This window comes from Lonchura striata, chromosome 20, assembly GCF_050655825.1.
Source record: "Lonchura striata isolate lonStrDom1 chromosome 20, ASM5065582v1, whole genome shotgun sequence".
Taxonomy (NCBI): domain Eukaryota; kingdom Metazoa; phylum Chordata; class Aves; order Passeriformes; family Estrildidae; genus Lonchura; species Lonchura striata.
In genome coordinates, this window is record NC_140722.1 from 8,189,754 (window position 1) to 8,213,422 (window position 23,669).

At 56.8% G+C, this 23,669-nt stretch overlaps 1 protein-coding gene across 3 annotated transcripts; it reads right to left on the reverse strand.

Annotated features, from left to right (window-relative positions):
• Positions 1-171: 171 nt before the first annotated feature.
• On the reverse strand, positions 172-22,459 carry DNMT3B (DNA methyltransferase 3 beta). Of its 3 annotated transcripts, none has more exons than XM_085558144.1 (21): positions 22,326-22,459; positions 18,982-19,058; positions 18,297-18,553; positions 14,622-14,748; positions 13,851-13,945; positions 12,659-12,742; positions 11,996-12,184; positions 10,732-10,890; positions 9,911-10,018; positions 9,003-9,144; positions 8,531-8,659; positions 8,074-8,118; positions 7,629-7,708; positions 7,233-7,345; positions 6,671-6,854; positions 6,344-6,428; positions 5,655-5,893; positions 5,416-5,506; positions 5,055-5,203; positions 4,341-4,426; positions 172-3,197 (listed from the first exon to the last, which is right to left on the reverse strand). In XM_085558144.1, the coding sequence occupies exons 3-21, from the start codon at positions 18,399-18,401 to the stop codon at positions 3,056-3,058; spliced, it is 2,352 nt and encodes a 783-aa protein (XP_085414270.1). In that variant the 5' UTR covers positions 18,402-18,553; positions 18,982-19,058; positions 22,326-22,459; the 3' UTR covers positions 172-3,055. The 3 variants fall into 3 exon arrangements, with proteins under 3 accessions (XP_085414270.1, XP_085414269.1, XP_085414271.1); XM_085558143.1 differs by lacking the exon at positions 22,326-22,459 and adding an exon at positions 19,773-19,850; XM_085558145.1 differs by lacking the exons at positions 12,659-12,742; positions 22,326-22,459 and adding an exon at positions 19,773-19,850.
• Positions 22,460-23,669: the final 1,210 nt, after the last annotated feature.

Consider the following 23,669-nt stretch of genomic DNA (forward strand, 5'->3'; position numbering starts at 1 on the left):
CCCCGGCACAACCAGACCCCAATCCCCGGCACGGCTCCAGCTCTCCTGGCACACCAGCACCAGCCACCTTGGTGTCACCTCAGGGGCAGGAAAAGGGCAGCTCGGGTCCTTGGCTGTGCCCCTCCTCCCACTGTGAACCCCGTTTATTCACCCAATAAGACTGTCCAGCCGTACAGAAATACTCATTTTTTAATCAGACATCATAAATGGTAAACTGTCGACATTTTTTTTCCCACATGGAAACCAGTGAAATCATGTGGACAAGGCAGAGTTGCGAGTTTCCACACTCCAGGATACAAAAACTGTGAAATGTGTTAAAAATGATACATTTCTCTCATTTTTAAAAGATTGTATAAAAACCCGCAACATGTTCAACATTAGAAATCCTTAATCTAAAAAAATAGCACCAGGGAGAGTTAGAAACCTTTCAAAAAAGTCTTAAAAAGGAATTTCTGAGATGCCCCTCCCTTAACATTTCATAAATTCAAAATAAAAGGCAGCTCTTACAGGGAAAAACATTTCAAGGAAGACTTGTCTACTACAATTCTCATCAAGAGAGCTTAATGCCAAGACAATTCTCATTCCTCTTTTATCTTTGTTTACTTTCCCCAAGTCCTTTTTTTCCCTCATCTATTTGTTTTCCTTTTGATCAGATAGGAAAGGATGTGAGATCTGGAGTACATAAGATCAGGGATGCCATGGAGTGGAGGGCACGTGTTGGCCCAGTGTGGAAAAATCAAGCCCACCAGAGCAGAGGAGGGCTGTCACCCTGAGCCCCTGCACTGGATGGTTGCTTGCCCTCAGGCCCCACACTGGGCTCCAAACTGGGACTGCAAGGACCTGGGATGAGGAATTAGTGTTGTGGCTGGGGTCCAGCTGGACATAAGGATCACAGATTGGCGAGGAGTCCAAAAACAGCTGGTGCAGTGCTGGCAATGCCAAGGCTTCCCAAACACCTCCAGCATGCACAGAACCCACCCTGCCATCTTCCCAGTCCAGGGACTGGTGGCAAGAGGGTGCTACTTGTCCCCAAGCACTTGTCAAGCATTGGATGTGCCAGCAGTGACTTGGACCAGCCTGCTTGGCTTTCCTCAGAGTTTTCTTAATTAAGGCATGTGGCTTGAACAAGTCACCAAGAATGAACCCCCCATAGAGTTCTCTCTAAAGAGTAACCTCCAGCTTAAAACAGGGGAAAAAATATTTTAAACTACCTAGGGTTCCCTTGCTGTCCATTCCCAAGCACAGCCTTGGACTGGAGACCAAGAGAAGATGGTTCTCAGAGCTGGAATGGAAAACTGGAATGGAAAACTGCACGCAAGGGTGGAAAATGGGAGGCTGCTGTCCTCCACCACAAGGACAGGGGTGCCAGCGAGGTAGAAGAAGCTGGGAGAAAAGTTCTTCCCAGTGATGCTGTGCAGCACCTTGCAAGAGAGCAAGGCAGCCTGGCATTGATTGGGTGGAGGGTTGGCTCATGGTTTGAACCTGAATAATTTTGAGATGGCACTCAAGGGCTCTTCCAGAGCCAGGTGACAGCAGAGGTAGGGGAGGACAGAGGGACCAAGGGGGGAATCGTTTCAGTGCATTGAAATGTGCATTGGAATTCAGAATCCCCAGAGATGCCTGCTGGAACAGTAGCTTGGTGGCTACAGAAAACCTGGCGGAAGGTTTTGGCACCTGCACCTTCCTGCTGGCCACAGGCTCAGCGTGCCCAGAACTTCATGGAAAGCATGATAATCACTCTGGCAAAGCTGGGGAGTAGAAGAAGGCAATCAAAAGTGAGCACAGTGGCGGCCACAGGAGCTGCCAGTTTTGGGGTACAGCCCCAGGAGCCCCCAGGGTGCTGCCAGGCTGGGGCCAGGCACACAATCCCATCTCTGTGCACAGGGATGCACAGGGAGATGGGAGCACAGGGAAGGAGAGGTACAGCCCCAAGACCCCCCAGCAGTGGCAGTGCTTTCCTGCCTCACTGTCCCATTCCCTGTGCACAGCATGAGATGGGCACAGGCAAGAGCAGTGCTGCACTCCTGGTCCCTGCACTCCACAAAGGCTGGGTGGAATTTTCCCTGGAAGGAATGCCCTGTCACCACTGCTTGGGTTCATGACATCCTACATGACATTTGGGGTGCTGAGATTTGAGGGTGCCATTGACCATTACACTGTCCTTCCTGCTGACATACCACATTCACTGGGGAAATAGATGCTCCAAGAATATTTTCCTTTACAGACCCTGGAGCCTCCCTGCTCCAGTTACTGTGTAAGCTTTCAAACCATTCAGCAGGATTTTAAAATGTAAGGAGAGGTTTTAGATGCTTTAAAAAGGAAGTAGTGAATATTTGTAAACTACAACCAAACATATAAAACAATATTTCTTTAGTTCTAGCTAGAAAAGTAATTCTATCACCTCACAGTTCAGTTTCAGCTACATTCAGGTCTAGGAATCTCCACATTCTTATGTAATGCCTTAAAGCAGCAATAGACATTAAAACAAGAAAATTAAACTTTATCAAAAAGAATAAAAACAAAAAAGATTTGGTTTCTGCATGATCCTGTGTTCAGTGTGTAACCTGAGCAGGATCCCTTACACCTGCTGCTACGGTTTGGGGGTTTTTGGCAGTTACTTCAAGAGGTTTTGTTTGTTTAGGAAAAGCACCAATTCACTGTAGTTCAGGTTTGCCTGCAGCTCCCCAGCAGCTGCCCGCACACTGGCTGCTCAGCAAGTGGTGACTTCCCAGCTCCAGGCTAAACAGGAATAGTTAATGCTCTGGAGGATGAGACTCCCATCTCATCAGTGATGCATAGAGCTTCGTGTGCTGGGTAATTAAAGCTTGTCCATCATTTCCTACGTATCACTGTTAGTCCCTTTAAAGAAGTTGCCCTGCCAGGTTCTTTGGTTACAGACATTCCTCGGCTCTCCCGGCGGGGCCAGGCTGCCATCCCGCCGCGCGTGGCCGGGGAGGGACGGGGCCCTGGCGCTCCGGTGGCCGTGCCCGTCCCTCTCCCGCCACAGCGGCGGTGCTGTGCGTCTTTACCAGAGAGACGAGGGACGCTCCGTTTGCTATTCACAGGCAAAGTAATCCTTGAGTGGGGAGAAGAGGTGCCGGATGACAGGGACACTCCACGATCCCCCCAGCAGCTTCTGGCGAGTCCCGCGGCTGATGTTGGAGACATCCGTGTAGGGGAGGGGGAAGCCAAAGATCCTGTGGAGCAGAGGCAGGAGAGGGCAGGTGAGGCAGAGCAGGAGCAGGAATTCCTTTCCCTGGGCAGCACCACTCCCACGCCACCCAAAGACATCAGGAGTCTCCTATGGGTGGGGATTCAGCTCTCCAGCCCCACGCGACCTGAGCAGTTCTGGATGGGGCCAGGCTGTGGCTTCCCACCATCCCCAGTGCCCTGCACCTTTGTAGGATTTCCTGGCAAGGCTCCTGTGCCTGGGCATCCACATCCCACCTGCCTCTGCTCAGCAACACCTCTGCAAGCATTGCCCCAGGGCTACTCCGTGGAGATGGGACTGAGTCGCTCTGAGTCATGGGCTGGGCACTTCCCTTACAATCAGACAGATGAAAGTCCAACAGCCATTTCACATGACAAAGGCTTGGAATTGTTATTTTACTTTCAAATGCCTTCAGCACAGTGTTAACTCCAACAAATACTGGCAATTTAAAAATAAGCAAACAAGTATTTTATCCCTTTTCTTGTGTTTACTGGCTAGAAGCGGTGCAAAACCTTCAAGTTTTGTCACACATATGTGGTGTAATGGACTGCTTGTAATTGGATTTATCTACTCCCAGTATTTCTGTTGTGTTTTGTCATGAATTCAGGATGCTAGGGATGCAACCAGCAGTTGAGCAGGGTGCACTCATGCTTTGCCAGAGCAACTGCTGGCTGTGGTGTGAGCTCCCCCACACCACCCACCACAGCCACAGCAGCCACTCAGTTCCCCTCCATAAACCCACAACCACTGCACTGAGGGGGCACAGGGCTGCCATACAGAACCCCCACATCAGCCTGGGCCCTACCATAAAGGCAATCCACATGTGCACCCCCAGCCAGACCCACCACAGCACCCTGAGCAACCCTATCACTCCTCCCTCCAAAACCTTCAGGGCCAGGGCAGGGGATGCTGCTACGCTTCTCCCCTGCAGACTCATCACTGCTTATTAGTAAAAGCATTAATTATCGTGTGCACATCACTGCAGGGAAGCTGCCCCATGTGGGAGCTGTGGCTTCTTGCTACCAGGAGCTGGGCTTAGAGCCAGGGAGACAAAAAAACCCACATATATGGGCACTAAAAAACAAACCAAAACTACAGTGAGAGATCCAAGGACAGCAGGCTGACTGACCTGTCCATCCCGGGGAGGTTGCCCCAGAAGTAACGAGCTCGGTGGGCAGCTGAAATCTTGATCGCATTAATCATAACTGGGTTACACTGCAAGCCAAAAAGAGGGGAAATTGAAGTTAGAGGAAATGTTGACTTGATTCTCTCCTGCATGGACAGCCCTTCCCACTGCACTGCAGGGACTTAAAAGTTGTCAGGATATCCTCAAAATGATGTAGCTCCCACAAACCCTGTTTCACACCAGAGAATGGCCTGGGTGGCCACATGAGCTCCCAGGCCGTGGCCATGGCCAGCAGCTATCAACCATCACAGGGTGCTCAATGCTGGTTCCTATGGACCAGGACCAGCCTTCAATGGTGATTTTACACCAGTGGTCCCACAACCCATCCTGGCTACCACAGAGTTAAAACTCCTTCCCAGCCCTGACCCCCCCTCTCCCTAGAAATAACAGGCATTGCTGGGAACAGATGCTTTCTGCAAGGCTGGCAAAACCCCTCCCCCAGAGGACTTGTGCTTGGGTTTGACCTGATGAAAGCCAGAGGGGAGGATCCAGAGCCAAGAGTAAACTTGATTCCTTGGCATGTGCACCAGGCAGGGGGTTTTCCAGCATCAGGGCCACAGGAAACCATAGCCAGACCCTCACACCCAGCACACCCTGCACAGCCCAGCAAATGTCACCTGCTCCAACGCCTTTCCCACAGCTGTCAGCAATCCCTACCTCCAGAAACCGGGAAATGTCCCTCTTGTCGTTGATCCTCATGGCCACCACATTCTCAAACATCCAGAAGAAGGGCCGCTCCTCGCCTGCCTTGGGACGAGCGTAGTTGAGCAGGTGGTAGAACTCGAAGAACAGCCTCCCGGTTCCTTCTGCGAGGAGAAAGCCGAGCAGCAGGTTGGGACCAGCTGGGGCACGGGGTGTGGGGCTGGGGGGCCTGGCTGCCCTCCCCACCAAGATGAGTATGGAGACAGCCCATCAGCAACACAGCCTGGGGCTGAACCACTTCCCCAGGTTGTAAGGAGGCTCCTCAGCCCAGGAACATCCCAAGGTATGCAGCCCAGCAGAGGCAAAGCAGCCTTACCAAACAGGGCCTTCCTGGTTGGATTGACAAGGGACACGTCGTCGCAGGGGCTTCCACCGATCACCAGGTCAAAAGGACCCCACTCCTCAATCTGCAGAGAACAGACAACCCAGACCGTTAGGGAGTGCCACAGAAACAGGTCTCTCCTCCCCGATGGGGCAGGGCACAAGCTTGTCCCAGAGCTGGTGGGGTGAGACCCATGCCCCCGTGGTGCCATGTCCCACAGAAGCAGAGCTCACATTTCTCTTGGTTATGTTCCTGACATCACGCACGTAGGTGATGTTGCCCTCAGGCCGCACTTTGCCCGTGGCGATGGGGTTCTCACAGATCTCTGAGGCAATGTATTTCTCCACTTGGATGCCCAAGTCCTTCAGCACTGTGTACCCTGCCAGCGGGCAGAGGTCTGAGGTGGCACTGCTCTCTTTAGCCTCCAAGTCTCCTTCGTCAGCGCCGCTCGATGTAGCTGCTCCTGGGTGTCCTAGGTGGGTGTAGTCAAACAACACTTCAGGGTGAGTAAACTTTAATTTGACCCATTCCTCCAGGCAGGTTTGCTCCCAGAAAGCAGAATGCCAGAGCTGAGTGAACTGAGCCAAACCAGTTGCCCCTCAGGCACTTCAGAGTACTGGTTACTGGTGTCCCCACAGCTCTGGCTTCTCAAGGGAACCAGCCACCCCAGATCACACTTGGCACAGCAGGAACACCTCTGTGAGGTGCCAACACATACCCTCCCCTCCATCCCTCCCCTCCTCCACAGCCTTGTGCAGCAGGAAAGGGAGACCCTGCCCTCATCCCTCTTCTGATGGTGATCTTCCTGCTTTCACCCCCTCTTCCCCACCATGCTTTTAGAGACAGGTTTGAGCCCATGGAATGATTCATCCCCAATGCCCAGTGCTGAGAGCTGCCCAGCAGTGCTTCCCTACTGCCTCACCTGTTGTCACCCCATCGAACAACGAGAGCACTCGAATTGGCCTCCTCTTGGCTGGAGGAACTGTTGGGTAGATTTTGGGTGCAGCCTGCAATGGAAACAGCCATGAAGCCCCAGCCCTGACAGTGCTGCATTGTCCCATTAGGCTCTGAATGCAGCACCTCCACCTTCAGGAGAGCATCTGTGGGACCAAGAGCTGGGCACCCTTGGAAAGGGGTGGGTGAACAAGACCAAAGCAGAGGGAAGAGGAAGTCCAGATCGTTTGCCCTGCCCTCACTAACCCTCTTCCCCACATCCCAGCACATCAGGCTCCCTAGCCCCAGCCCTTACATATTCCTGTCCCTTGTCACTGGTGAAGAAGTCCTGCAGGCGAGTGTTCCAGTCCTGCCGGCGCTGCAGCACGCCGTGGTTCTGCTGGGGCTGGCACATGTAGCAGTTCCAGGGCTCCTGCTCTTTTACTCTGCTCGACGTCCCTCTCCCCACCAGCACGTCCAGACACTCCACACAGAAGCACCTGCCAAACCACAACAGCTTGTGCTTGTCACCTCAACAACCCCTTTGGGTCACCCCAACTTCTCCTGGAGTCTCCCTTGCCATAGACTGGAGCCCCCACCATTGTACAGGATATTTTTCCAGGCAGTACCCTGGTTATTAGAGCTGCTAACACAAGCTGGTGACCAAGGCATAGGTAAGTCTCCTGCCAATCTCCACAGGGCTTATTCAGGTGATACCTGGCTCAGTAAGGGTAGGTAGGCTGTATTGGGATATGCTGCATGGCAGCCAGCTGGGGAGAAGCACAGCCCCTGCCCAGGTTCATGGAGGACCCTGCTCCTGCAGCTCCCTGGGAAGGATGCCAGGCCCTCAGCCCCAGGATCAGAGACAGGAGGCTCACCTGCAGCAGCTGGAATTGCTGCAGAGCAGCAGCTCCTTGCCTGCGCAGCAGACAGTGCAGTAGGACTGGTACCCATCTTCGTCATACATGTAGAAATACTCCAGGAATCTATCCTAGCAAAAGGACATCCAGGAGGCAGAGAAGGACAGAGGATCAGGAACCATGCTCAGACAGTGGAAAACACAGATTTGCTCCATTCTCAGTACATGCCAAGATTTTGGAGATGCACATCCTCAGTGTTTCAAGGTGGTGAGGACATGCCGAGGGACAGCCCCGTGGGACACACAGCATGGCCAGCACCTGGCACAGCCAGCCCTGTCCCAGCAGCACTGGCTGGGTCCCAGCCCCATCCTCTGGCCCCAGGCTCCCGCTCAGCCCCAGCACAACATCACTTACCCTGCATGTCTGGCACAGACCCCCCTTGAACAGTGGGTGGAAGGTGGCCGGGTTCCTCCTCCCGCAGGACAAACAGCTCTCTGTGGGACAGAGAGAGCTGCACTCACCCAGGGCAGGGAGCACCCAGGGCAGGGCCCCCTTACACCCACCACAGGCTGCAGAGGCAGGAGCCTCGCCTTGGAGCCATGTCTGGATAAAGCCTGCACTCAGAACTACACCCAAATGGGGCCTGCCCTTGGAACCACATCCAGATGTGGTTGTGGCTCCCATGGAGGATCTGCTCAGCACCTCGTCCCCCCAAGCACTCTGTGCCCCACTCAGCACCCTGTTCCACTCTGCACCCCGTCCCCCTCCTACATGGTGTATTTGAAAAGGGAGCCACGACCCTTGCTGGCACCCCCAGCACCTCACACCTCTTCCAAGGAGAGCCAGGGCCAGTGTTTACCTTCAAGCTTCCCGCTGTTGCTCGTAACTTCAGAAACCATTTGCTCTTTATAAATTTGAAAAGAGAAAAAAAAAAAGACATTATCATTCCTTATGTTACAAACTTTAAATGCAGTCTGCTTACAGGTGCCTTGTTTCTCACATTAGAACTGCTCCAGCTTTGCTGAGAGATTTTGGTGCAAAGCCCACATCCTTTCACTGATGGAGATATTAGAGCTCAGCATGGCAGCACATGGTCATGCTCCAAGCTGAGCCACTAGTGGGGCCCAGCCCATATCTTGCAGTTGGGCTTGCTGGTGTCTTGTAAGGCACTAACCAGCACCACCACACCACAAAAGCTTTTGCCTTCACAAACCAGGCTCCTGGGAAGAGCCAAGCCCTTGGCCAGAATGGTTTCCCAGTGCTCTTGGGGTGCACAGCCCAGGCCAAGCCACTCCCCAGCTCTCTCTGTTGGTTACCTCGGGTCTGGTCCTCTTCCACACGCTGCTCCTTGCTGCTGTTGTAGGGATAGGTCTTCAGCCTCTTGGTGGGGGGACACTGTTCAAGGGACACCACCTCCTCTGTCCCATTCCTCAGCACCCCATTCTCTGCAAGGAAAAGGAACCTCCTTAAGGACAAGCCTCCAACCTCAGGACTGGCCCAGGGCACCTCCTGCCAAGGCCTGCCAGGTCTCACCCCAGCCACAGCAGGACCCTTCCTGGCCACCTGGGTCCTCACAAATGGCACAAGGCTCTGCCATGTCCAATTTCCATGGGGCTTGGAGGCTGCTCCAACTTTTTGCAATGCTACTGAGGGCCCAGTGAGAAGCCCCAGGATCACCTTGGGACTAGACTGCACAGGGTGAGCAGGCTCAGCTGGGGCCAGCCCCAAGTGGCCCCAGCCCATGCCAGCCCTCCACCAGCCCTCAGCCAGCTGATGCCACCATCTCACCTGAGCCTTTGGGTGGCCGCAGTCCCTTGAGCCCCAGTGGTTTGAAGCCAGTGATTGCCCAGTCGATCATGGGCTTCAGCTGCTCCTCCAGTGACTCCCTGGGGCCAGTTGTAAACGTCTTCCCCGACCGGCTCCGGGCCACCTGATGAGGATGGGCAGCAGGGGACAGACAGGGTGACAGGGTGACAGGGTGGTCTCTGTCACGGCGCAGCCACAGCCTGCCAGGGTCACAGCCCCAGGCCCCCTGCCCACCCAGCACACACACACACACACACACACACACACACACACACACACACACACACACAGGGGTTCGGTGGCCCCAGGATGATGGCAGCTGATTAATTCCTGTTCTGGGTGTGCCCTTGGCCACAGCCAAGGGTGCCTCCATTCCTGCAATGAGCCCATCTGTCCTCCACCAGCCCCCTCTCGGAGCCAGAAGCAGGGACAGGCCAGCCAAAGCTCTTGCCCATATTCTGCTCCATGGCAAGTGGCAGGAAGAAAAGGCAGAAGAGGTGCCTGTGGGTCTGCAGCCCCATAGGCTGACATGTGGTGCATCCCTTGGATGGGGACTGGATTCACAGGTGCTCAGCACTAGCCCTGACTTCAAAGGGCATCTGGCACTGACCCAGGACACCTCTGGTCAGCCTGGCACTGCCCTGCTGCCATGATGCTGCCACACCCAAGCCCTCACAGGGAGCCTGGCCTGGGGTTCTGGAGCAGTGAGACCCTGGCGCAGCAGCTACCCCTAAACCCTCAGGATAAGCAGAGTCTGGCCCCACAGCTGCACTTGGAAATAATTTCAGCAGTGAAAGGAGGGTATTACTGCATCCCATCCCACCAGCCACCCACAGCCCAGCTGGTTCAGCTGGCACCTCCTCACCCATCCGCCCACCCCTGGTGGCTACCTCCAGAGCGTGGTAAATGGCACGGCGGTAGGACACCAGCTTGTTGAACGTGGAGGAATTGAAATGCTGCCTGAAGGCCATCAGTCCCACCAGTTTGTCTGCAGAAACCTGGGAGAGAGCACCAAGATGTCACCTGTGAGATGGGAATGCCCTGCTGGGCCATGTCCCCCCAGCACTGTGCAGTCCCCACAGGAGGAAGCGTGGTGGCAGCTTTGCCAGGAGCAGCAGTGACAAGGACGGGTGGGCTGCACCCTCTGCCGGCACTGCTGGCGTGACACCAGCACGGCACTTCCCCCCTCCTGCCTGCAGCATGGCAGGGGTGGGATATCCTCGCTGGATATCAGGAAAAGGTTCATGGCTGGGTACTAGAACACACTGCCCAGGGAAGTGGTCATGGCAGGAGCCTGACAGAGCTCCAGGAGTGTTTGGATGACACATATAGTGGGACTTTAGGGGTGTCCTGTGCAGGGAAGCAGTGCAACTTGAAGATCCTTGTGGGTCCCTTCCAGCTCAGGATACTGATTCTGTGAGGGTGACAGGGCTCTGAGGGGACATCCCTCCCCAGGCAGGGAGTGACAAGAGAAGCTCTGGCGCATGGACAAAACCCCGTGAAGTGGTCAGGCAGATGTCCCCATGTCTGGATGCTGTCACCAGCCTAGAGATTAGTTACAGACACCAGAGCCATGAGAACCTGCCAGGGCCTGGTTAACTAAACAATGGGAGGCCTGGGAGGCTGCAGGAGCACATACACCCCCACAGCCAGCCTCAGGAGGGGCAGAAACGTGCTGGGAAGGGTGTCCCGGGCTGGGCAGCAGGCTTACCTCGGAGAACTTCCCGTCTCCAAACCACTGCACCCACCGCATGCCCGAGACTGCCTGGCGCTTGGCCGTGGCTCTGTGGGAGACGACGATCGCAGGCCACCAGGAAAAACCTTTGATCTTTCCCCAGACAAGCTCCCCGATTCCAAATTCCTTCCCATCCTGAAAGCACAACACAACACATCAGCCAAAACTCCAAACTCTCCATTTTGTCTGGGCAGCTGTGCAGGAGAACCCTGGAGCAGAGGGGATAGCCCTGGTGTGTTGCCATGTGTGTCATGAGTGTAGAGCCTCTGTGCAGTGATCTCCAAAAACTGCAACCACTCCCTCAAGCACAGGGCCAAGCCATTCCCCCCTGGCAGCACTGTATCCCAGCCCTGATCCATGCTGAGCTTGGTGGGGAGGCCTGTGTGTGCCAGCCCCATACAGAGCCCATGCCTGGCACACAGCGTGGTGCATGCTCCATCCTGCACAGCCCACCTGGCACGAGCCCCGTGCGTGTCCACTCCTGCCTGCCCTCCCAGGGTCTCTGCAAACACGGGGAAGCCTTGCACCAAGGCTGTTCCCTGGGTGCCCTCAGCAGATGAGGCTCCTCCTTGGCACAGAGCAGCCCCTTCACAGGGCTCACAGCTCAGCCTGTGTTGTATGGCTGCACCCCAGGGAGAGGACACCTACCCACCCTCCTCTTGTTCCTGCTGCAGAGAGCACGAAAACAGAGAAGAAAAAGAAAAGCCAAGAATTTTGGTGTGACCGATCGCAGGCCACGCTGAGTTGTTGTGCACAGCAAGGAACCTCACACAGAGAAAAGTCACCTCTCTGCCTGCAGAGCCCTCCTTCCCAGCTTTGTTCTGCAATTACATACTTAATTATGCAGCAAGATGCAATTGCCCAATTCCTGCAAGTCTGGGGCCCTGCCCTGCGGCCCGCAGGCGCCGAATCCTGCTCTGCAGCCCCAGCAGCTTCGGTTCTCTCCAGCATCCCCAACAGAAATGTTTTCTGCACATGCAACTGCCTGTCTGAGCAGGGCATGGCACACGGCACACTCATGTGTGTCTCACGTGTGGCACCAGTGGCAGTTTGGCGGGGCTGGTCCCCAAAGCATCCAAGCCTGATAGATGGAGACAGCCTGGCAACATCAGGCAGGCAGGGAAGGGTGGGCAGGAGAAACAGCACTGAGGTTTCCAAGTTTGTTTAGGGACAAGTCAGAGAGGTTCATCCTTGCCCCACACCATCCTGGGTGCAGGAGCAGAGTTCAGCCCCTCCGTACCTGGTATTCCAGCGCCATGCCCATGTCTCTGCTCTCTGCCTCCTCGGCCCCCAGGTCAGCAGAGCCGTTCTGCCCTTCCTGGGAGCTGCTTCCAGAGAGTGTGCTGCTGCTCCGGGACGAGTCCTGGGAGTCCTCCTCTGTCAGGTCGATGGTCACGGGTGTGGGCACGGCAGAGCGGCGCCTGGAGCTCTGCATGGCGGAGGTAGAGGAGTGTGAATGCAGCAGGGAGAGGGACAGGGGGAGCAGAGACCTGCCCCACATCATCCCCATTCCCCACATCACACACAACCCCATGTCATCCCCCAGCCCTGCAGCTGGGATGGGAGAAGGGAAGCCAGGGAGTGAGGGCACCACTGCAGCCATGAATAGAGAGTAGAGCCCTTAATGGGGGCATCTACAGGAGAACTGCTCTGCTTTTACCTGCCAGACCCAGAGCAAATGGTGCACCACTGCCCCCTCCCTTTTTCCTATCCCAAATCCCCCCCAGGGTGCTCAATGCACCCAGCTCATAGCAGGGGCAGAATACAGTACAAACACATCCTCTTCACAGGGGAAACTGAGGCACAGGGAGGCTGCACCATCTCTCAAGACACTTGACCAGGGCACAGCAGCAGTACAAGCCCCTGGAGCCCACGGGAAGCCCTGGCCCTGCCAGGGCCTCACCCGCACAGGAGTTGGCAGGTCCCTGAGAGTCTCCACGCTGCGTGCTGCTTCCTTGATCCGCATCTCCTGCCGGGTCCGCCCTGCCTGGAACATGAGGCACAGGGTGGGCTTCTGCCTGAGGCTGCTCTCCCACCCAGCACTGCCCCAAAGTTGCACCTACTACCAGAACAGGGAGGGGCCACAGCATGGGTGTGCCCTCCTCACATGGGGACACGGACACCTCTGTGCCTCATGGGGCTGAGCACCACAGGCAGTGCCCCGGGGAAGGTGAGAGGAGACAGATGGATGCTGGAAGCACCTTGTGCTGAGCCCTTTTGGGCAACTTTCTGCTCCACAGTATCTCTGCAAGGCTCAGGAGCCCCACTGCTGCAGCCCACTGCACCCAGAATGATAGAGAGAGCAGGAGCCACAGCTGGGAGGACTGGGGTGCCAGGAGAGCCACAGACCACAGCAGAGCATGGACCCACTTACACACCCTGGATGCTCTCACACTCCCATGGGTGCTCTTTCCCACAGCCAGCCCTGCAGCAGCACCCAGGGCAGCCCTTCCCTGGTGGTCAGAGGTACAGTACAGCCCAGACTTGCTGCCTGCACTCAGCATTACAGAGGTTCAAAATTAAATGAGATTTTGCAGTAAGAGCCCCCAAACTAAACATAGTGGGAAAGCTCAATGTTCACCCACTGGATTTATGGCTCTTTCTTTTGGAAACTGCCTCATCTCAGGCAGATCTCCAACCTTGGGTTTTAATTCTAACTCAAAACAATAAAGCCAGAAGGCAAAAATGCTTCCAGACCCTGGAGGTTTGTCAACCTAGTCAACAAAAGAGGGTGGATGAAACTGGGGTCCAGCCCCATGGCAGCTAAAAGCAGCTCACCCCAACAGTGGGAGGCATGAGATGTTTCAGTCTATCAATACAGTCAAGACTTTAAAGAAAATATCAGCAAAATCATTTTATTAGGCTGCTGCAACATGTAATGGGCATCACTGCATCCCACACCACCCCCTCCTACTGCTGTATCATGAGAAGCAGGAATTTAAAAATTAAAACATTACGCTGTGAGTATTGCATTCATCACCGGATTGTTCCTCTGGCACTGAGCACAAGAAAAGCCCAGAGGGAATGAGATGAGGATCCTGGCATCAGATGCTGTCCACACACTCCCCAAAAAAACACCCTAGGTGTTCACTTACCCTCTGCACTGGCAGATTGAGTGGCCAGGCCAGGTCCTCCTTGGAGAGGTCTCCATTGCTGTTCTTCTCCTTCTTCAGCCCCAGGCCCCTGGAATCTGCAAAGACAGAGCAGCCTCAGGCTCTGCAAGCCCAACTGGCCATGTCCTTGCATGCCCCAGCCTCCCACTGCTCCCACAGTCACAATTTGGAGACACCAAAACCTCATCTCGGAGATATATGGCTGGAGGCAGAGACAAGTGGTGTCCCCAGGGCTCCCCACTGTGGCACCACAGCCCCAGATCACACACCTGTCCTAAAACTGGGAGGGACCAGCAGCAAGCATGGGGTTATTCTTATCTACTCCCTTGATCCTGAAAGCTCAGAGGCACAAGGAGGCCACATGCCAGCTCTTCCAGGCTTGTCACCAGGTCATTTAAAGCAGGATCTTGTGAACCCAAGAGGTGGATTTTGGGAACCCTGACTGGAGAATCCCAGGAGCAGCGATGCAGCCCCTCAGGTCAATGGCACCCCTCAAGTTGGAGGGCCCCCCCCATTTCCCTCACTCCGTGGGGGTTAAACTATCAGGGGCAGAGCCAGCATCCCAGTGTGGCACCCACCACCATACCATGGCCTGGATGTGCTCCTCAATCACAGAAATCCACTGGGGTCATGATGGGGACTCTGGCCACAGCCACAGCACTTCATCCCCCAGCAAAGCCTGGGACAGAGGCTGTGACATCCCCAACCCTGTGCATCCTTGGAGCACTCTGGGCTCAGTGTGGTTACCCTCACCTGGAGTGCTGCGCTTCCCTTTCGCCTCCAGTACAACACCAGGTGCATTGTCCCCGTTGATGAGTATCAGCTTTGCCCTGCAGTCTGCCTCATCCTGCCCGTGGCTCTTGTCCTTTTTCATGGTCGCCTGTAGAAGCCGGAATGGAAAGGAAATTCAGCTGTGCAAGGAAGCCCAGGGGAGGGCAAAGCAGACAGAGTGAGGTCCTTGAGCCAGCTTTTGTTGTGCCCTTAGAGGGATTTGACTGGAGATGCAAGTAAAGGTCCTGGGAAATAAACAGCACTTGCACATAACCTCCACAGAAATGTGGTGACCCTAGAGGCCAACCAGCTCCATCTAATTGAGGTCCCAGATGCAACCCACTTATCCTTAGGGAACACCAGGTTTTTGCCCAACATCTGTAGGCTGGCTCAGAGCTGCCCCAGCTCACTGTGACAGATCCTGTCTGGAGGGGAGTTGCACTGCCCACCCACCCTGAAAACACCGGGGGCCAGCCCACCCCTGGGGAGAGCCCACCCCTGGGGAGAGCCCACCCCTGGGGAGAGCCCACCCCTGGGCCACCAGCCTCCCTGGTCTCTCTGTATTCCAGCTGCCCAGCACGCCCAGAGGTGGGTGGGCTGTTCCCACAGCAGTAGGACAGGCAGGCAGCCCGCCACGGGGGACAAAGTCCTGGAGCCTGCACCAAACTCTCGCTGAGAGAAAACTCCTCCTGCCCCCCGCTCTTGGCCTCAGCTGCCCTGCCCCAGGGTGAAGGGGCTGTGCATCCTGGCAGCCCCTGCCCTGGTGTCCCTGCAGAGCTGGGGCTTGCCTTGCTTGCTGCCTTCCCTTGGGTGCCCTCCCTGGCTCCTGTTTTCTGGAGTGGGAGCTCCCAGCTCTCCCAGAGGCACCCGGATGCCATGAACTATGCTGCCTCATTGCCGGGCTATGGGTCTGTGCTGCAACTTGTCTCTTCAGCAGCACACTCATTTCAGCAGCACACTCATTTCAGCAGCACATAACTCAAGAGCTAAGAAGCTCGCAGGGCTTTGCCCACCTACAGCCCTGTTAGCAAGCCAAAGTAACACCCCTCTCAGCCCCAGAGAGACCCCAGCTCCAGCCCACCGCCCCTTCTGTGTCATTCCCGTTCTGCATCGCCTCCAACCACTGCCCTAACAATTGAGATTTCTGCTTTGAAATCATCTGTCAGCACCTCTGACAAACAAAGACCAGTTGGAGTTGGATGGTTTGGACGCAGAAGGCAGAGTTAAAAACCTGTAACACTCAAACACAAAGGAAAACAGGTGTCCAGCACCCACCTCCACAGGTAGACACCTCAGTGCACATACTGCCTCCCCCTTGGACAAAGGGAGGAGAGGAATGGCACCAGGAGCTGCATACCCCCCACAGCTGTGTGTGCAGAAATCCCTCTGCTGCAGCACATCTGCTCCCAGACCCAGCAAACAATTCCTGGGAGCTGCCCAGACTCGCTGCCTGCCCCCGGCCCAGAGGGATGGTCCCACACGGCCCCAGATGCTCCAGGATGCAGCAACCCACCACAGCACAGCACAGCCAGGTCAGGGCCATCTCCTCCTGGTCTGCTCCCCCTCCCCAGCCCACGATGCTGCTGAGCAGCAGCAGCAATGTCTGGCAGCAATGCTGCCACCAAAACCAGCAAAACTCACCAAAAAGTGAATCTCCCTTGGGAATCCCCACAGGGAGGCTGCTCTCCCAGCATGAGGGTGATCTGAACCAAAGGGTACAAGGAGATGGAGCTGCATGAGGCAGGTAAGATTCAGGGAGGACAGAAGCAGGCAAGGATATCTCCCAGCCCTCCCAAACATCTGCACCCACAGAACTCCACTGGGACTCTCAAGACGACCTCTGCATTCATTCCTTTGTCAGAAACCTGAGTCCAGGAAGTTCAAACTTGCACTTCAGAATGGCTTTTCCTTCCTCAGCCCCACAACTGCCTCATGTCCCGCACACCAGGCAAGGGTGTCCTGTCGCCCAGCACTGGGGAGGTGAAGGGCTAAGTGACACAGTTGCCAGGTCTCAGCAGGGACACAGCCAGGACTGAGCACCTGATGCCCCAAGCTCAGCTTTGCCACGTGCTTAGGGAGCTCCCACATGGCCTTTATTCCAGTTATAAAGAGGGAAAAAAGGGTTATCCCTTTGGAAGGAACAGCTGGCTGGCAGAGCAGGGACCCACAGGTCACAGCTCTGTAGGTGCAGTGCACAGCCACAGGCCCTGCCGTGAGCACGGGCACGTCAGCTCCCTGCTTGGTGCGTGCCCTTCTCCAGCTGCACTGCCCAGGATCACTTGAGGACATCCCAGCAGACCATGGCACAAACTGCTCATTAAAAGTGCCTCTCCCAAAGTCCTAAACCTATGCAGCAGGGCTGCAATTCCCACCCCTTCTCCTGTTCTTTGCACCAAGTGCTGAAGCCACAGGAGCCCATCCTGCTGCCCGCTGACCACCCAGGGTCCCTGCAGGAGCCACATCCTTGTGAGCTCAGCCCCTCCTGCTCGGGAGGAAGGGTTGGTTCTTTGTCCTCGCCTCCCCTCACAAAAACACTCCAACATGTGCACTCAGGGCATTAATAATAAGAAACAGAGCACTGCCCTCACATGGGCTGGCTCACAGGAGACCAACCCTGCAGTGTTTGCATTGCCCAGCGCCCTGCAAACACACCGGGTGCTCCACAATCATGAACTCCAGACAGGAACCCATGAGGAGGCAAATAATGCACAATTCCAGCTCCAGTGCCGAAAGCTCCCCAAGAGCCCGGCACCAGCGGCAGCCCCAGCACTGCCTGGTGACCAGGACGTGCCCTGCAGCCAAATCCCACCCGAGAAGACAATGAACCCGCTGACTCCACAGCCCGCCCTCATTTTGCAACACCAGTTTCTTTAAGATTTGCCAAACTGGTTAAAGACCATGCCACAGTATTAACTGCTTAGAGAGAATTCTGGTCCCTGCCTGGGCACAGCTGCCGGCCAGCCTGGAGCGGGCAGAGCGGGCAGAGCGGGCAGGATGGCTGGGCTCACCTGGCAGAGAGGGCAGGGTGGGCAGGGCTCACCTGGCCGGGCCATGCTCTGGACTGGACCCCTGCCCCTGCTCCCGGGGCTGCTCCTCCAGCCTGGCCCTGGCTGGTTTCAGTTTTCCTTGCTGGGAAAAGAGGCCGCCCTGTTATCAGGTGCATGTCCCCAGGAGGTGGGGAGGTTTCGGACTTTGCCTCCAGACAGGGGCATGCATATCAAAAGGCTGGAGGGAAGCTTTACCCATGGCTGGGATGGAGCCATCGCCCAAGCCCTGTTTGAATAACAAAAAGAAATAAAGGACCCTAATGGCCGGGCTGGCTCTGGGCTGTGGTGCACACTAATGGCCTTTAAGTCTCCCCAAACCGAACATTTCCCTCTAATCCTGGGAAGAAAGGAGTTGCTGGGTTGGCAGTTCCGTAAGAAAGGCGCCGATTTCGCAGATGTGCTCGTTGGGAAGGGCAGGGGGCGAAGGGCAGGCTCCCCCTGCCCGCTTCCTGTGCCTGGCCTCTCTGCTCTCCCGCTCCGGCACTTCCCTCCATTTCCCCCGGTTTCCTCCTGCCCCGCTCCGCTCCCCCCGCAGCCCTCGGCGCCCACCCCGGCTCTCCCCGCTGCCTCTCAGCAAAGCTGGGTTAAAGAAAAGAAACAAAACACAAACCGGCCCCTCCTCTCCCAGCGCAGACCAGGCTGGAGACTTGTCCCGGACAGCCACCATCCCCGCCAAGCGCTGCTCCAGCGGCTCCGGGCTCTTTACCATGTTCATCCCGGTGGGATCGCGCCGGGCCGAGCCCTCGGCGTGGGGCAGGGGCTGCCGGCGGGCAGTAGCCGGGGGCTGTGGGGGCTGTGGTGCACAGGTGAGGCCCGCTCAGAGGTGGTCAGTCTTCTGTCCGGAGTCGTCACCGCTTCATTCTCCCCCTGAACAAGAGGACGTAAAGATGACAATGACACCTCGCTGTCCCCATGGCCGCCCGTCCAGGTCCGTGCAGCCCCAGAGGCGGGACTGGGATACCCGGCCTCACCCCTCCCTCCTCAGCTGATTAAAAATTTGGAAACTGGAAACTGAGGCAGGAGAGTACTAGTACTGCTCAGGGCAGCACACTCCAGCCACCCCCTCCTTGCCCTCCCGTTCCGAGGGAGGTCGGTGCAGGGCTACCTCTTGCCCCAGGACCACCACTCGCCCAGGAGTCCCCCTGCCGCTCCCCTCTCCCGGCTTCCCGGGACTTGTGCCCCACGCTGGGGCCACTCCGAAGAGTTCATTCCTCCTTGTCCGCCGATCTCCCCTCCCCGGAGGCTCCCGCGGGCTCGGCAGGAGGCGGATGCCAGCACAGCCCTCCGGTCGATACCTGCTCCGGCCACCCCGTCCCTCCGGATCGGCCCCGGGGAGGCTTCGCGCCCGAGGCGCCGCCTGGAACCTCTTTTCCTGCCAACAGAGAGGGAAGATGCGCTGTCAGATCCCCGACCGAGAACCGAAAACAAAGGTGTTCTGCCCGGGGCAGCAGCGCCGCCGTGTCCCGGTACCCCCGGCAGCTCCCCACGGTGCCCCCGGCCTGGAGGCGGCGCTGCCCGGGACGGCCGAGCCGGGCAGGGGGACCCCGGCCCCCCCGACCCCGCAGCCATCACTGGCCGTACCAGCGAGGGGACCCTCCCGCCGCAGCGCCCGGCCCGGCCCCGGCCCGGCCCCGGGGTCGCGGGGGGTCCCGCACCGGCCCCGCCGTGACAGTCCCGGGACGCGCCCCCGGGGCTCGCGGCGCTTCCGCGGGAAACTCCCAAAGTTGCAACGGGACCGGAGGGGTGGGCGGGACCAGGGGGACTTAGGGGACCATGCCCGAAGCTGTGGGAGCAACGATCCCTACAACACGCCCCAGAGCCGAGCGCCGGCAACAAGTGGAGGTCGGGCCCACCACCCTCTGTCCCCTGGCCGAGACCCCGGGGCGAAGCCGCGAGTCCTCGGTTACCGGGCACCGGGACCGCCAGACCGGCCGGGGCGCTCCCGCCGCGGCGCTCCGGTGTGCCCGGTGCCGCCTTCCCCTCCCGCCTCATTGTCCCCCGCCACCGCCGCGGACAACAAAGCCGCCCACGAGGATGTGCCACGGCTCCGGCTCGGACCGTCCGGTCCCCCTGGTCCGGCGCTCACCTGCGCCGCGGCGGGACGCGCCGTCCAGCGGGGCCGCGCCGCCGCTCGCCGCTGCCCGCGCCCCGGCCGGCCCCCGACAGCCCCGCGCTCCGGTTACATGGCGCTTTAACCCTGCCCGTGCTGGGCAGCCCCTCCTCCTCCTCCTCCTCCTCCTCCTCCTCCCTCGCCGCCCCATGGCGGGGGAGGGGAGCGCGGGGCCCGCACCGCCACCGCACCCGCCAGGCCCCCCAAGCCCATCGCGCAGCCCCCGGGGTCCCGCATTCTCCCAGGGTCCGCATCCCCCGGGGCGCCACATCCTCCCCCACCGCGACTCCACACCCCCTGGTGTCCCAGTGTGTCCCATCCACTGCCCCACATCGCCTGGGACCACCGCCTGGCGCCCCACATCCCCCTTGCCACGGCTCCCCGCATACCCTCCCGGTGCTCTGCATCACCCCCGCGGGGCTCAGCATCCCTCTCCGGGGGCTCCACATTCCTCTGGTGTCTCACACCCTACCGGGGCTCCCCACCCCCTGGTACCCGCCGGCCTCCTAGTATCACCTCCACCGCCCAGCATCCCCCAGGGTTCATCGTTTCTCCGGGGCTCGGAGCCCCACGCAGCTCAATCCCCGAGGCAGAGGAGACTCCCTTGGCACCCCAGGGCTGGGCAGAGCCCTCACCCACCGAGCCACCACTCTGCCCACCGGTTTCCAGCAGCACCGTGCCCCACACAGCCCCATGCAGCACAACCCTGTGCAGCGCACCGTGAGCAGACAAAGCCCTACAAGTTTTACATTCAGTTTTTGTTTGTTCTTTCCCTTTCCCGTCCAGAGGCAAGACACTTGCAGGGCTGTGCCGGGGCCAGGGACACAGCCCGCGCCTCTCCTGCCCCAGACAAAGCATCCGGAGTCCACGTGGGGTATAATCTTCCCTGCTCGCCTGTTATTACTTCTAGATTCAGCAGAAAAGTGTGGAACAGTAAGAAAAGGAATATGATTATCCTGGTGTGATAGAAATGAGCTTTCAAGGTCAGGAGGAAATTTTAGTTAGCCAAAGTGTCTGAAATCTGCAGGACCAGCCCCAGGCCTGTACAGCAGGTTCCCCCAAACCACACCTCCATCCCTGCAGAACACAAGCATGAAAAAATTGGCAGCAAATGTAAAAAATGCTCTGCAAGTGAACAGGAGGAGCTGAGAAACCCACTCTGAATAAGCCCCTGAGGATACAAAACATCACCATTCAAACAAACATGCACCACATAAACCTAAAGCAATTCGCAGCTCGGGCAAGTAGATTAAAACAAATAAATATATTATACTCCCATTTGTTTTTCCAGATTTAGGAAAGGGAAATGCTTTTGAGAGCTGTGCTCATGAGAGTTTCCAGGGCACTGTGAGGGTGGAATCAGCCCTTCCAGCATCCACTGGTTCCTCTCCCTTTCTACGGAAACCTTCCTGCTGCTGTTGGCCTCACTGACCTGCCATCAATCTCCTGCCAGCCGAAACGCCCTCTTTCCCTCTCTGCCCCTCAGTTATCATTTAATTCAGGAGAGCAAGGCTCTGCAAACTGCTTGTGGGAAAGGTCTGGTACCAGACAAAGCAGCTCTGGCAGACGATGAGCCAAAGCTTGATCCTTTTCCTGTCTCTGCTACACACACCACAGAGAGATGCTGAGAGTTTATTTATAACAATCAGGAGAATGTGTCTGTCATTTCATGGGAAACAAGGTACCTCTACAGAGGATTTTATACCCAGGCTCCTGTCACACATTCCAGGTACCTGCACCAGGCTCTTCTGTTGAGCCAGGGCTGGCATCAGCAGCTTCTGTCAGGAGGGTACCAAAGCAGCTCCCTCACTGCTTCCCACCCACCCTGTGGCTTTCCAGCACAGACCAGTGATGGGACACAGCTGTGTGGGCAAAGCCCCTCCACTCCAGAGCTGGAGCAGCTGCAAGGAGCAGACAGCATGGCCAGGGCTTATGTGAGCATGGAGGGAGAACTGGGGGGTCCCTCACCACCCCTGGGCACATGCCCAGAGCAGCACGTCCTCTCTGCAAAATGTCATTCCAGCAAGAACCATTCCCCCATCTGGCTGTGCTCCTTTGGCTGGCTGGTATTCCAAATTCATAGAGCCAGGGACTGACCAGCTGAAGGAGCCATTCCCTGTCACCAGCACACAGTCAGGACTGGCAGCATCCATTCCCATTGGAAGTGACTCCTCATTTTTCACATGCTTCCTAGTAACCATGCCAGCTCTTCCACACATAACTCCTCACTCCTAACCCTGAATCCTTCTCTTCACTGAAGGCTGCTCAGCCAGCACCTTCTCTGAAGTACCCCTGGGGTATGGCACCAGGCCCAGCTCCTTCCTGTCCACCCAGTTCTCCCACTTCAAATTTCTCCCTAAAATTCTTCTTTGTCACCCTGGCCAGGCAAACTAATGCCACCCTCTGCTCTGGTTGCTACCATTTCCCATCTTTTGCTTTGCACCCAAGGGTTTGATCTGGGACCTAGTCCATGTATCACAGCAGCGTTCCTGGAGATCCTCCACAAAATAAATAAATGTGTGTCATTACCTACAGCTGTCAGCAGTGTAACCTTGTCACCTCCAGATCTTGTGGGTCCCAGATTCCCATGTCCCAGTAACGGCTGAGCACTTGTTTAGTCTTCTCGCAGGCAGGGAGGAGCACCAGCACCATTAAATCAGCTTGGACAGTTGCAAGCTGGGGCTGAGAGCAGAAGGAACTTCTCTTTCCACCGAAGTCAGCAGCGATGCTCCTGCTGCCTTCATGCCTTGCGGTTCCCAGGATGTACACACAGCTCAGAGGCTCTTTCCCAGCCCACAGTAATGTCATTCTCAATACACAGCTTTCTTCACTGCAAGACCCCATCAGAGCACGTCTCACAGGATGTCTCCTCCTCTTCCATGAGTATCTTCATTGTCTGAGCCCTCACCCCAGCCCCGCGCTGGCTGCCTGCCCTTCCAGCAGCTCCACCAGTGCTGCTCCATCACAGCTCTCAGCAGCAGTCACTCCTCACCACGGCTCCCCAGAGCAGATCTCCTGTTCCTGGCACCTCTCCTGGCACCTCTCCTGAGTCTGGGGAGAGCTGTGCCACTCAGCAGGGCTCTGGCTGCTGGAAATGAGGTCTGTTCCCATTGTGGGACAGCCTCATCCTGCTGCCACATGTGGGAATACAGCCCCAGCATGCCTTACAGCTGGGCTAGTTTTTCCCATCTGGGGGGAATTGCTGTTTACACAGAGATAGGAAATGTTATCCCTCCTACAAGAAGTTTCTAGCCCTTCCTGTGGGCTGGCCAGGCCCACATGATACAAACCTCTAATAAAAATAAGGTTAAAAATAAGTGTCATCCGTGTAACCAGAACATCTAGAAAGTCTGCAGCTACCGCCTGCAAACTTCAAACGCCAAGGCACACAAAGAAAAATCTTCAATGCCTCCCTAACAAAGCTGGCCACAAAATCCTCTTTTTCCTAGAAAACAGGATACGCCTGCTACAGCCTAATCTGAAGTGACGAGGCCTCCCCAAACCACCCTCCTCAGCACATACACTTCTACCTAGAGGAACGCTGCTCCCAGGGGGTGGCTGCCCACAGAGCCCCCTCCCTCCATGCCAGGTCCAGAGCTGCTCTTGCCTGCCCAGGTCAGGGATTATGGTCCCTGCTCAGGAGCAGAGGAGCTGGTGGAGAGAGGGAATGTTTTGCCTTTGGCTGCAAGGCAGGAGCATGCCAGAGCCCAGCAGTGGAGTTCCCAGCCCTGCGCCACCTCTGCATGAAAGGCTGGCACCCCTTGCTCCTGCAGCAGTGTCTGCCTGGGACCAAAGGTTGAGGAGTGTGATGGGGAGAGGAAGGGGCATTAAACTGCAGAAGAAACTGAAATCCTGGTCTCAAAGATCTCATTT